Raw genomic sequence first — 13,423 nt, 5'->3', positions numbered from 1 at the left:
GTCATTGGACGGCCAGCGGGCCTGGCCTGAGGGCGAGGCCTCGCACGTCCACCCCCAGCAGGGCCCGCCGGGGAAGATGGACGGCCTGGACTGGCAATAGACCACCTAACCGTCACATACAGTAGGTAATTTCAGAGAGATGTCTGTGGCAATAGGGGAGGGGGGCGGAAGGTATGTGAGATGAGTGCTGGGCATGGGTGAGAGGGACCCTGTAGTCTGGGAAGTCAGGCAAGAGGTCCCCAAAGTGGTGACGTTTGAGCTGCCATTGAATAGCAAGAGGGGTCTGAGAAGAGCCTGTCAGGCAGAGGGCACAGGCTCGACAGAAGCCCAGAGGGCTGCTGCAGTCCCACTGTGCCTCCCGGAGGCTCCGTTTCCCTGCCTGCACAGAGCTCCAGCCTCCAGGTCCTAGGCCGTGCTGCTGGAATCGTAATGAAGTCGTGATGCACCGGGCACTCCATAGTTTACAAGGCGTTGTTTTCACACTGAAGCCCGAGGCCCTTAGGAAGCGCTCCAGAACCAGTGCGTTGGGGGAACAAAGGAAAGGGTGAAGGGGGAGAAGGGCATAGAAGGAATGGAAATAAAGCACCCCAATCCCGCTCCCCTCGAAGTGTTAGGATAAATCTCTTGAGAGATTAAAAAATGCTACCACCCCAATACTCCAATCCAGCCTCCTTCGGCAAACCTCTTGGATCTGCCAATTAAATGGAGGCGTAGTCTTTGGAAAGGGCAGGGCTGGAAACCTGCTCTTTCACCCGAACCACTCCCCACCCAGGGCAGGTCTTCCTACCCCCACTTTACACGTGGGGAAACCAGGGCAAACTGGACAGCCTGAAAGCCCTCTAGGGGGAACGTGAAAGAAAATACCAACCCCCCTCCACTGAGCCCATGCCGACTCAAAACAACCCTGTAGGACAGGGTGGAACGGCCCCTGTAGGTTTCCAAGACTGTAACTCTTTTTCCCTGGGGTGTGGGGGAAAGATGGCGCTTTCTACTCCTGTCAAGAGATACAGTCTTGGGAGTTCACAGGGCAGTTCTAGCCTGCCGTATACATAGTCTAGGGTTGCCTGAGTCAACTGATTCAATGGCAGTGAGTTTGTTTTTTTCTCCCCTGCAGAGTAGCTGGTGGTTTTGAACTGCTGACTTTGTAGTCGGCAGCCCAACTCGTAAGCACTGCACCACCTGCACTTACTCATTCATCCTTTAACCAAGACCCCTCTCTCTACCCTAACCATGTCCTAGAACTTCTTAGTTCTCAACTTAAGTCACGACCTCTTTGGGGGTTGAACGACCCTTTCACAGGGGTCGCCCGATTCATCACAGTAGCAAAACTACAGTGATGAAGTAGCAACGAAAATAATTTTATGGTTGGGGGAGTCACCACAACACGAGGAACTGTATTAAAGGGTCGAGGCATGAGAACGGTTGAGAACCACGAAGCGGCTAATGTGGGCGCTGCAGTTCTCAGGATGGCCAGTAGATGGCGGAAAAGAGCGGCCGAGAGAGAGATTCTGTGGGGCTCCAGACTCCAGCCCCAGACCCTGGGGCATCCATCCTGCCTTGGCTTAGCACAGCGGTTCTCAACCTGGGGGTCGAACGACCCTTTCACAGGGGTCGCCCGATTCATCACAGTAGCAAAACGACAATGATGAAGTAGCCACGAAAATAATTTTATGGTTGGGTCGCCACCACATGAGGAACTGTATTACAGGGCCACTGCATTAGGAAAGTTGAGAAGCACTGACTAAGCAGATGCTGGGTTAGCTAGAGATGTGAGACATTGGTGCCCAATTCTGAAAGATCATTTTAGTCCTTATGATCCTTACAGTTGGATTTTCCCCCCTCCCTAACAGCAGGACTTCTGTGCAGACACTGAAGTTATGCTCACCCCCCTCTCAACCCCGCCTCCACACCCCCACCCCCACCCTCCACTCCTCCCAGACCTGATCTTTCATCTCCAGCTGCATCTTCCTCTTGTCCACACAGTGGGTGACTGCTTGGAGCAGAGGTTTTCCAAGTTCTTGCTGCCCAGCTCGGCAAATGCGTGGGACACGAGGCCCCGCACAGACTGGCTCTGAGTCCTAGTGCTCTCACCCTCAGGCTGGTTGACCCTGGAGTCCCTCCTCGACACCATCACAGCTTTTAATGGGTGTGCTGGTATATGTGCATTTTTCTGGAGACAAGTCTTTGGTTTCCAACAAAGAATCTCTAAGGATCAACGCTGTGACATAAAAGGTGAAGAGGTGCTTTTTCTTGAGCCAGGTGCTGGCTTTCTTAGCTGGATGTTAATCCCGTGTGCTCTGCTGGTCACATGAAAACATGCGTGGCAGTCACACAAGCTGGTGTCAGTTTGGGGCTTGAGGACTAAGCGTGAAGGGGTGGAGTCTAGTCCGTTCATCGGGTCATAGCCAATGAGGCCTCTGTGTGGGCGTGGCCTTCTCCTAAGAATTCTGGGAAATCCTACATTTTCCTCCTTAGAGGCAGGAGGCAGTCTCTCTTTTGACTGACTCCCTGGGAGACATTGCAGCTGACAAGACACATGGAACTATGCTAGTGCTCTGAAGCTGGAGAAGCCACATGGAGACCCCTGCCAGTGCTGAGATGCTTACAACGCCACTGGATGCAAAGACTTTCTACCCACTGGCCTGTGATTGTCCTGCGTTTGGCGTCATTGCATGTGTTTTGTGAGTCTGAAGAGGATTTTATAGATTGGTATCGGGCATATGGGCTCACATTGGACTTACGGACTTGATCTGGACTGGGCTGGGATGTTTTCTCAATATTCAACTGCTCTTGTATATAAACCTCTTTCTTATACACATATGAGTTTCCATGGATTTGTTTCTCCAGTCTACCCGGACTAACTCAACATGTAAGTTAAAAAAAAATTTTTTTTTTTTTAGAAATTCTATGTGGAGTGACGGAACAGTGCGACAAACAGTGCCAGTGGTGGCCCAGCCATCACACCCAATGCTGATGAATGAGAGGTGGAAAACATTCACAGAGTAACTTTTTATGTTACCTGTATGTACACTTCTTAAAAATTCCCCTGCCAACATTTTAAGGGACACATTTCCCTCATAGCACCCCCACTTAGCTGTCTAAACCTATTGACATGTTGGGTGTTTCTGTTTTTCTGCCTCCTCCCCCGCCACCCACCCAAAGCCCCTCAAGGCAGGGATTGTGCGTCTGTCTTTGTTCTCCAGCTTGATGAAGGGTTCTTCCTGAATCCCCCTCAACCTCCCCAGTTAGTACTTACTACAGATCAAGGCCACAGCCATCCGCAGCATCTTGAACTGGCACTTCATGCCCGACCAGTTCTAGGAAGAAAGGAGAGCGTCCATTAGGTCCAGAGCAGGCTCTTCCGGTGAGGAGGGATGCCACGGAAGAGAACCTGACATGTAAAGAAAGGGTCTCGAGGCTTCTTGAAGGAGGAGGAAGAGGTTGAATAGCAGAACCTGTCAGATCTCAGGCAATGGCAAAGGCCACTCAAGGAAACCAAATCACCAGGTCTGCTCCCTAGGTGCCTCTGACTGGGCCCTCCTGCAGCATTTCGGTTAGCTGGCGCGGTGGAAACCCTTTGTGCCGCTCGGGGACCCCAAGTGCCCTAGATGGGTTAACTCAAAGAGAGTCAGGGAGTCAGTACAGCTGTCCTGAAAGCGGTGAGCTGCACTCACAGGGGGCTGGATCTCGGGAGAGAACAGTGAGAGCCGCACTCACTGCCGGTCCCGGAGCTGGAACAGGAAGCCGGGTAGCACAGCGCACCCAGCGACACAGAAGCAGAACCAGGAGGGTGAAAGCGAGAACTCCAGACCCTGGGTCTGAGCAGCTGGTGAGCGAAGCAGGAACCTTCAGGCCACGGAGAAGACACGGGGACCAGGGGCCTCAGGGTCAAGTGCCAGTTGGACCACGCTAAGAAAGAGACTGACGCAGGCCAGACAACAACCATGCAGAAGACTCCAGGGATGGACTCTTCAGGGAAACGTTTCAGCTCACGATCAGTTTCCCTTTCCAATATGCAGGGCTGCTTGGGGATGGAGCTGTCCGTCTGGGGACGGTGGGGCTTGAACAGGGCCTTCCAGGCACTGGAAGAGGGGGTGGGCCAGATGGCCTTCAAACAAATCCCTCTCTCCCCCGAGAACCTCTGAAAACCCCAACCTCCAAAGCAGATAATCAGAGTACAATTATTCGTCCTACAAAAGGAATTTTCACCTAACAAAAGACTTCTTTGAGGGGCACTCCTGCGGTGCATTCAAAATGCTATTCCATTGACACAGCCCACCCAGCCCCACAGGGAAAAGAAAGGAGCCTGGGAGCTTAGGGAACACATCAGCTGGGGGAAGGAGGCAAGAGGGTCCCTCCCACCCACCCAATCTGCCTTAGCTGCCTGGCCCTGGCCCAGCTGGGAGGGGTCGTGTCTCACACCCCTTTGAGGCTGGGGGAACGGCATGGCCAACTTTACAGAGGCCCGAACACTGGCACATGCGATAACGTCTATGAAAGCGTCACTCAAGCAAGCGAGATACAGGGAAGCTGTCCAAACAAGGGGAGAAAGCCTTGCGGCATTCGGCGTCTGGCCCATTCTCTCCTTTCCCTCAATGACCAGCAACCACGTCTTCACAGAGGCGGGACGGGCGACACACGGCCCCGCTTTAGAAGGGGAGTCTAATCTTCGCTCTCAGTGACACGCTCTATACCAGGGAGCAGATGGCAGGACGGCGCTGTCATCTGCTGGTGCCTATCCACAGAGGAGCTCCGCCAGGAGACAGAGAACAAAACGTAAGTTGCTGCCTTCCACTAGATTTAACCTCCTAATCCCAGCTAATGAGCTAATGGGTGGGGAGGGCTCTCAGCTCCCCTCCAGGCTGAAGCTTTGGGGTGGAAGGGTCCTTGGTGCACCACCCCATCCCCCGGAGAAACATCATCTGCTGGTAAGTGATGGAGAAGATGATCTTTCAGCCGCCCTCTGAACACTGCCGGTGGCGGCAGAAGTGTGAAGAGGAGTCCGAAGCGTCTGCAGCAGTACGTTGACAGAGAGGTACCAGAGTCACGCCTGGTGCAGAAGAGGATGGGGAACAAGGGACATCGTTGCTGATGTCCGAAAGCACAGAATACAGAAAGATGTTCATCATGTCTTGTTGACTGCGCGAAGGCACTAGACGGGGTGGATCGTCATACATTATAGACAATATTGTGAGGAACGGGGATTCCAGAACATTTCATTGTGCTCACGCAGAATCTGTACACAGATCAAGAGGCAGCTGTTTCGACAGAACCAGAGGATGCGCCACGGTCCAAAATGAAGAAAAGCGAGTGTCAGGGTTGCCTCCTGTCACCGTACTTGTTCCATCTGTATGCCGAGCAAATGCTACCTGACGCTGGACTCCGTGAAGAAGAGCGTGGCTTCAGGACAGGAAGAAGATGACTCGTGGGAATAAACCTTGTACTTGAAGCACGCTGCCCGGCGACCTTCTTAGAGACAGCATTACCCCTGTTCCCTCTGGTCTCCAGCAGCGCAGGGATGGGCATTCCTTTTCTTCCAGTGTTCTCCACGCGAGACAACTGTAGCACCAAGGTCATTTACTAACCTCGAGAGTTAACACTTAGGAGTGAAGCATCAAGAACCCTGCCTGGCACACGGTTAGCACCAGGAAAACGCCTGCTCTCAGTCCCCACACCCGAGGCTGCGCACGGGCAGGCCGGAGACCGCAGACGGTTAGTTTGCCCTGCAGAGTGGCTTAAAAAGAAAAAAAAGGCCAATCTGAATGACCTTGGCAAGCAGGGGCGCTCCAGGTCTGCCCCAGGCCTGCGTGCGGCATCCTCCTTCGTTGGTCATACCTGCGGCCTCTGATCCCGACATTGGAGAAGAAACAGAGGGCAAGTCCAAGGTCACAGCAAGTGAACAGCTGAGCTGAGATGGGGCTTGCACGCCCAGACTCTGTCTACCCACCCGCAGGTCGAAGACAAGGGCACATTCTCTGGTAGCACCCGCTGTCCGATCGAGTTGCTCGCGTGCTAAACACATGTCAGAAAATGACCAGCCTTTCAGCAGCTGAACGGTTAACTAGAAAGTGCCCCTTCCCACCAGCTGCTTCATGCCCCCCACCCTATGGCTCCCTCCAATACAACAAGTGCAGGGACAACACAGGAGAAGAAATCTCACCCTCAGCCTGCCAGCGTCCGCAGCCGCTGCTATAAATGTTCGAAAGCCTGCCAGCCCCTGGGGAATATAAACCTTTGGCAGGCCCTTTAGCTTTCTTCTCTCCCAGAAAAATCTCAGGGGGAGATAGTAACTCCTTGCCCACAGCAAACAAGTCCCCTAACCAGCCCCCTAGGCGTCCTGCTCGCCCAACCAGTCAAAGCTCCGCATCTGACACCCAGGCAGGGAGCTTCCGCTCCAATGGGGCAGGCATTCTGTCCCCTTAGAAACAGTGACTTGTTCCAGGACTCCAGGAAAACCCAATACAGGGGGAGCGAAAGCAGACACCGATACGTCAGGGAGCGATTATTTGTCCTACAAAGGATTTCCCCCTTCACAAAGCGAAGCTTTTCACTTCGAAACCGTTCCTGTCTTTTCAGACAAGCATCTCTTCCAGGGCCTGGCCATCTGGCTCAATCTGCAAAAAATTCAGACCTCCAGCAAGGGAGGAAAACATTTAGCACACAGAACAGAGCATAACCGCTTACTTTCAAAAGGAACAGGCAAATAAATAAAAGGCACTCCAGCCTATGGGCCAAAGGAAAAGGCCAAAATCATTACATTATTCGACTCTGGTGGTGTAGTGGTTACGAGTTGGCCTGCAAACTGCCAGGTCAGTAGTTCAAAACTGCCAGCCAGTTTTGAGGGAGAAAGATGGGGATGTCGGCACCAGTAACGCAGGGGCAGTTCTACCCTGTTCCGCAGGCTGGCTGTGGGCTGGAATCGACTCGACACCGTGTGTGGGTTTTTTCTGTTTTTTTAGTTTTTATCTTTCTAGTTTGTTAAAGTATGAGCTATTGATTGTAGGTCTTTCATGCACTCCAGATGTGCTGTTAAATTGTTTCCAACTGCAGTTTCTCGTGGACTGCAAGTTTTTTGAGACTCAGAGCTTTTTTTTTTTTTTAACATTTTATTAGGGGCTCATACAACTGTTATCCCAATCCATACACACATCAATTGTGTAAAGCGCATTTGTACATCGTTTCTCAAAACATTTTCTCTCCATTTAAACCCCCGACATTAGGTCCTCATTTTTCCCCTCCCTCCCCGCTCCCCCTTCCCGCATGAGCCTTTGATAGTTTATAAATGGGTATTTTGTCATATCTTGCCCTGTCCGACGTCTCCCTTCACCCACTTTTCGGTTGTCTGTCCCCCAGGGAGGAAGTCACATATAGTTCCTTGTAATCGGTTCCCTCTTTCCTACGCACTCTCCCTTTACCCTCCCTGTTTCGCCACTCACACCACTGGTCCTGTAGGGCTCATCCGCCCTGGATTCCCTGGATTTTCAGTTCCTATCTGTACCAGTGTACATCCTCTGGTCCAGCCAGACTTGCAAGGTCGAATTCGAGTCATGGTAGTGGGAGCGGGGAGGAAGCATTTAGGAACTCAGAGCTTTTTTATGAAAAGATATGACATTTTGGATCTCTGATCGAATGAGCCTTAGAGAAGAAGCACACAAGAATGGTCTACTGTGTATCTGTAACAAATAGAATGTTTTTCTGATTGCGCGCTATGAGGATTTAAAAACGTCAAATATGAGATGTGTACATATGTGTATACACACACACACACACACACACACACACACACACACAAATGCTAAAGGAGCTCCCAGCTGTGGGGTGATCGCTATCGGGCAAGCATTTTCACACCCACTTTTCCAGCATCTTCCCCACAACAGCCTTGTGAAGAAGGGGCTACATCTGAGAGCAATGAGACCCGGCGGAGTTAAGGACCTCCCTCCGGGTCACCTGGCTAACCAGAGGTAGGAAAGGTACTCCAGCCCCAATGGTCTGATGATTTCCAAGGCCACGACTTCTCTGACTTCTGATCTGGGGGTGGTGTGGGGTGAGGTGGGGTAGGGTGGTGTGTGTGTGTGTGTGTGTGTGTGTGTGTGTTTCATTGGGCATCCCACAGAGACCACATCTTACTTTGGAAATAATGACAGAAGTCAATGAGGGCGAACCACATGGAATTGCCAATGTTTACTTGAGCTGCTTCGGAAACGCAGAAACAGCAATTCCACGTGGTTGGACGCAATGGCTCCTGAAACGGCTGAGCGAAGAGCTCGTGTGGTTGAAGGACAAAAGGACACCGACCTTTCTGGTAAGAAAAAGAGCTCTCCTTCCTCCCCAAACAAGCACCAGACAGCTTTCTCCCCAAGGAGCACTACTCTCCTCTGCTCCGCGGGTGGCCATGCCTCAGTTTGACCAGGAAAGCCCTTTTCCCTCCGGAGGGGCTCCTGGGCTGTCGGAGGGTGACACGCCTCTCCACAGATGCCGGCCACTTGCCAGGAAGACACAGCGGCTGGAACACAAGTGCTTTCACACCCCTTCCCACACGCACTCCATGCTTCCCACCCCTCACTCCTGGGGTGGTCGGCCCTCACCAGGGAGGCTCCTGGCGTATCAGGGCTGTTTCCATGAGGCGGGTAAGGGAGTGGGAACAGGGCAGCGTGTCTGCCAACTCCTATTTGTTTCTTCTTTTCCCGGTGCTTGTTTGCCTCCATGTCTCCTTTCCCATACTCCCCACCCCTGCCCCCCACCCCATGCGCGCGCACATACACACACACACACACACACACACACACAGGTGTGGAGGGGGAGAGGCAAGAGAAGGGAGGTTAGCATCTCCTTCCCCAACTGGAATGGAATCGGGGCAGGGGGAGGGGGCGAGGGGGAGGCAGAAGCCGGAGGAGAACTGTATCTGGGAAGGATGTGGCGCCTCAGCGAATGACCCATTTAAAAGGGGCCCACGTGAGGGGTCCCCGTGTTCCTGGTTTCCAGCAGACTGAGCGGTGTGTGCACATGCCCAAGCAGACAGCCCACGTTCACACTCGCTCCCCAAGTACTCACTGGCAGTTGTGTCTCTCCCCCAACCCCTCCTGCCCATGCACGCCCTCTCTCTCTCTCTGGTCAAAGCAGATGCCCGTGAAGAGAAAGGGCTGGCAGAGCTGGGCAGGTGAGAGTGGGGACAGCCAAGAAGAAGAAGGTCAAGGGAGGATGCAGAAACGCCCCAAACTGCCCTTTCTGAACGTCCTCCTTGTCTCCACTGACACGGAGTGGGCACCGCCTACCTCGTGCCCAGTCCTGGGTGGGAGAGACGTCAGCCCTGGGTCTTGTGGGCCCTGCCAGGCCAGTGAGGGCATTGAGTGAGATTAGCCAGGCACCTCCCGGCATGCCTCCTCCAGCCTCCAAACTTCAGCTTTCCTTCCCCACGAGGACTCTGGTCTCCTCGAAGGCTATGGGCTCACTGTCCCTATTTCGATTGAAGCCCACCCTGGCTCCCGCTGGGAGAAGTACACTGTCGCTTAAGTTCACATCTATACTGATCGGTGGCTTTGCGCTTTATCTAATTTATCATTTTGTGTCACAGATGGAGAAACTGAGGCACAAGGACGTGAAGTAATTTGCCACTTCCCTTTAGGAAGTGAGGTGACTGGGAGTCCACTCCAGGCTGAACGGCTCCGTAGTCCATATTCTCACAGAACAAAGGCCAAGAAAGGGTGAGGAATGGCCTGGCAGGAGCTTTGGCAGCAGCCCTTGAACCATTGTCAGAAGATCCGGTTTTGCCACACACTTGATTACGACTTTGGGCAAATCACTTCAGCTCTCAGAGCCTCCTTCTGTATTTGAGAACGTAAGTGAGACCAGCTCTAAGATCCCTTTACTTTTAATAAACTATAAGAAGCCATGATTTAAAAAATAAAAAATTTTAAAAAAAGAAGCCATGATTTATCATTGTCATACACTCTCTCAAAAAACTCACTGACATCCAATCAATGCCAACTCACCGCGACCCTGAAGGAGAAGGTGGGATTGCGCCTATGGGTTGCTGAGAATGTAACTTTTTAATGGGAGTAGAAAGCCTGGCCTTTCTCCTGCAGAACGTCTGGTGGTTTTGAACTGCTGACTCTGCGGTTAGCAGTCCAATGAGTAACCACTATGCCACCAGGGTTCCTGGTTAACAAGAACTCAAACACGTTTAAGCCACTGAATGGAAATGAAGTAGAATAAGGAGATGATTAGATAAGACGTGAATGGTGGGTGGAAGGGACCCATCTGAAATGGGCCTGCAGAGAGGGAGGGGGGTTGTCTTTGAACTCTGCGGCCAGCCAAGTCCGCCTGGCACATGACAGATCCTGGCTGGAGGGTGCACAGGTGAGGATCCACAGTCCAGCTCTGGAGGGTTAATGCCCAGCTCAGGCACACAGAGAGAGGACGAGAGCGACATGCTGGGACAGGGGAGCTCACCATCACGATGTTGGCCAGATGCGCAGAGACTAGTGCGTACACCCCTCCCGAGGAGCCAACGACTGGTGCCGTCATGTCAGCCACAGATACCGCCAAGGACCCTGGTATAAAAAGAATCAGACAGTTCCCAAAATGCTGGAGCCGCCTCCCCAACCCCAGCCCTCCTGTGCATCAGCACATACATGCACAATTGCTTTTACACCTTTCTCCTTGACCCCTGCTCCCTGCCCCGAAGTCCTTGGGGTGGTTGGTCACCCTGAGGTCAGATAGGGCTGAGGAGCCTTCAGGATAAGGCTCGAGAGTCAAGTTCTAGCTCTTTCCCCGTTTGAGTCCATGTCACCTTGGGACTCACAGTGGATCTCACAGAGGGGTAATTTTTTGGCTGGAAGAACCTTTGGATTCACGCTTCTCCTACTACAGATGGGACACAAGGAGGCAAAGAACGAGGACTAATCCACCACTTCTACTGCCAGCCACCCTCTGTCCGACAGTGCGCAAAGCCAAGGTTTGGAGCAATCGTGAAAGGAATCACAAGAGCAGCTCCTCGTGGTGCAGTGGCTCACGTGGACGTGGCTCACGTGGCTGGTTGCTGACAAAAATGCTGGAAGAAAGGGCTGGTGATTTACTTCTGGGGAAAAAAACCCAAACCAGCCGTTAAAACCCTGTGAACCACTGCCATGGAATCGATTCCAACTTACAGCCACTCTACACAGGACTTTTGAGACTGTCAATCTTTACCGGGGCAGACAGCCTCATCTTTCTCCTAAGGAGTGGTTGCGTGGGTTTGAACCACTGCTTTTGTGGTTAGTCGCCCAAGGTAAAAGCCTGTAAGAGTACAGTTATCATCTGACATACATGCGTCAGGCTCCACTGGGTGGCAACTGGGTAAGTTCTTGCAGAGACAACTGGCCACGGTGAGTCAGCAAACAGGGCCGTGCATTTTACATACATGTTTGCCTTTCGTTCCCAAGACAATTATTTGAAGCAGATGCTAGTCGTCTCATTTCAGAGATGAGAAAACCGAGCCTGGTGGGAAACCTTGGGACCAGGGTTTGACGTGACATCTGTTGCTCTGGGCCTCTATCATGACTTTTCTCCAAGCTGGTAGAGAGGCAGGGCTTCAGACTAGTTCTTCCTGGCTCAGCGATGGCTAATTAGCGAAGACGGAATGGACCCAAATTTGTAAAATGCGGTGTAGCAGGATCATAACAGGAAAAGGAAGACTTCGGGGTGAATATCCTGCTAGAACCGAAATCTCCCTCTTACAACACAAGGGCACTGTGCATGTTGCATAGCAACCGGCTCCCTCGAAGGACAGAGCTGGAAGCAACAAGGTCTGGCTCAAAGATGGCATCGCTTTCAGTGGCTGAAGCAAGAATCCAATCCATCAGGCTCCTGAAAGGGGTCACCACACCTCTTCCAAGTCTCCCATTTCAGGGCTTCCATCCTTAACTTTTCCTCGTTCTGGGTATACGCCCATTCTGGTACACTCACATTTTTACAAATTCACCTCGATCTGATTTCACATCGATCCACGACTGGCCTGATTCAAACTTGCTTGAAGCGTGTACAGTGGTTCTCAACCTTCCTCATGCCGAGACCCTTTAATACAGTCCCTCATGTTGTGGTGACCCTCAAACATAAAATTATTTCCATTGCTACTTCATCACTGTCATTTTGCTACTGTTATGAATCGTCATGTCAATAGCTGATATGCCGGATGTATTGTCATTGTTACGAATTGGACATAATTAAAGCATAGTGATGAATCACAAAAACAATATGTAATTATATATTGTGAAATACTTATTTCTAATGAAAAATCAATGAAATATTGTCTTGAAGCATGGTATAGCATGGGTAACAGTGTTCATGCTGGGTACCATAGGTGGGTGTATCTGCATGTGGGTGGACCTGCCTGGAGACGGATAGAGGAGCGGCGTCTCAATTCCTAAGACCAACCGAAATAGGTGTTTTCCGATGGTCTTAGGTGACCCCTGTGAAAGGGTCATTCGACCCCCAAGGGGTCATGGACCCACCCGTTGAGAACCGCTGCCTGATAGAGATTAACCTCCACCTTCTATAGGGAATGAGGACACAGATTTCGGCCAGCCAGAGCCACCTGGCACTCAACAGGTGTGTGTGTGTGTGTGTGTGTGTGTATGCTGGAAAGGACCTCGCTCAGGCACACACACTATCTAGAAATCAGCTTAGACAATACCAACTTTTCTCCAGCCGAGCCGAGTCACAAAAGGCCAACAGGATCTCCCCAGTGGAACTCCTTGGAAGGGAAAAAAAATGTCCTTGAGAGCCATCTGGGAGAGAGGCGGAGGGATGATGTCACCCCCTCTGGGGGAAGGTGGGTGGGTGACTCTCGGTCTGGGGATGGCAAGCGCTTGTCCTGGGAGGGACGCAGGGCAGAGAGGAGAGGGGGAATTTATTGTTCTGGTCTCATTTAAGTGTGATCAATGGTTTGGCTTCCAGGGAAGGACATGGAGACTAAAAATAACTGGGAGGTAGAGCCCAGGGCCAGGCGGACCGAGGAGGTGAATGTGCAGAAACCACGGCTGGAAACTGCCCGCAGGCTCAGGAGCCAATTAGCTCCTGCCTGGGTGGAGAGCAGGAGGGACAGGCTGAAGGCCAAATTCTGTAGGCTGTGTGGGGGTAGAGGAGCCACCACCTAGGAGGAAGCCAAGTGCACGCCAGGACGGACAGCCACCCGAGCCTAGAGAAGCCCTGTACCGAGACACCCTCTGCCTTCTCCCAGGCCACCTCCGCTGACTACCACCATCTTTTGACAGAAGAATCCCAGCGCACCTCTGGGCTCACCGGGAGTGGGGTGGGATGGGGTGGCTGTCATCTCTAGAAACAAAACAAAACAAACAAAACAAATCAAACTCCGGAGCCCTTCTCCCCTCCCAGAGCTGCTATGAATCTTTCTTCTCTTCTTTCATGCCTTTGGGGGCGGGGGGGG

At 52.2% G+C, this 13,423-nt stretch overlaps 1 protein-coding gene across 2 annotated transcripts in view; it reads right to left on the bottom strand.

The window, feature by feature from the left end:
* RHBDL3 (rhomboid like 3) overlaps positions 1-13,423 on the bottom strand; it is a 29,737-nt gene that overhangs the window by 384 nt on the left and 15,930 nt on the right. For both annotated transcript variants that reach the window (XM_045299806.1, XM_004706950.2), the window contains exons 5-6: positions 10,450-10,550; positions 3,257-3,317 (exon numbers count right to left, since the gene is read on the bottom strand). In XM_045299806.1, coding sequence (XP_045155741.1) covers positions 3,257-3,317; positions 10,450-10,550 — 162 coding nt within the window. The remainder of the gene's footprint in view (positions 1-3,256; positions 3,318-10,449; positions 10,551-13,423) is intronic.

Source organism: Echinops telfairi, unplaced genomic scaffold, assembly GCF_000313985.2.
Source record: "Echinops telfairi isolate 266 unplaced genomic scaffold, ASM31398v2 ScPeMD7_7458;HRSCAF=8496, whole genome shotgun sequence".
NCBI lineage: Eukaryota > Metazoa > Chordata > Mammalia > Afrosoricida > Tenrecidae > Echinops > Echinops telfairi.
This window is presented reverse-complemented; position numbering and strand designations above follow the sequence as displayed.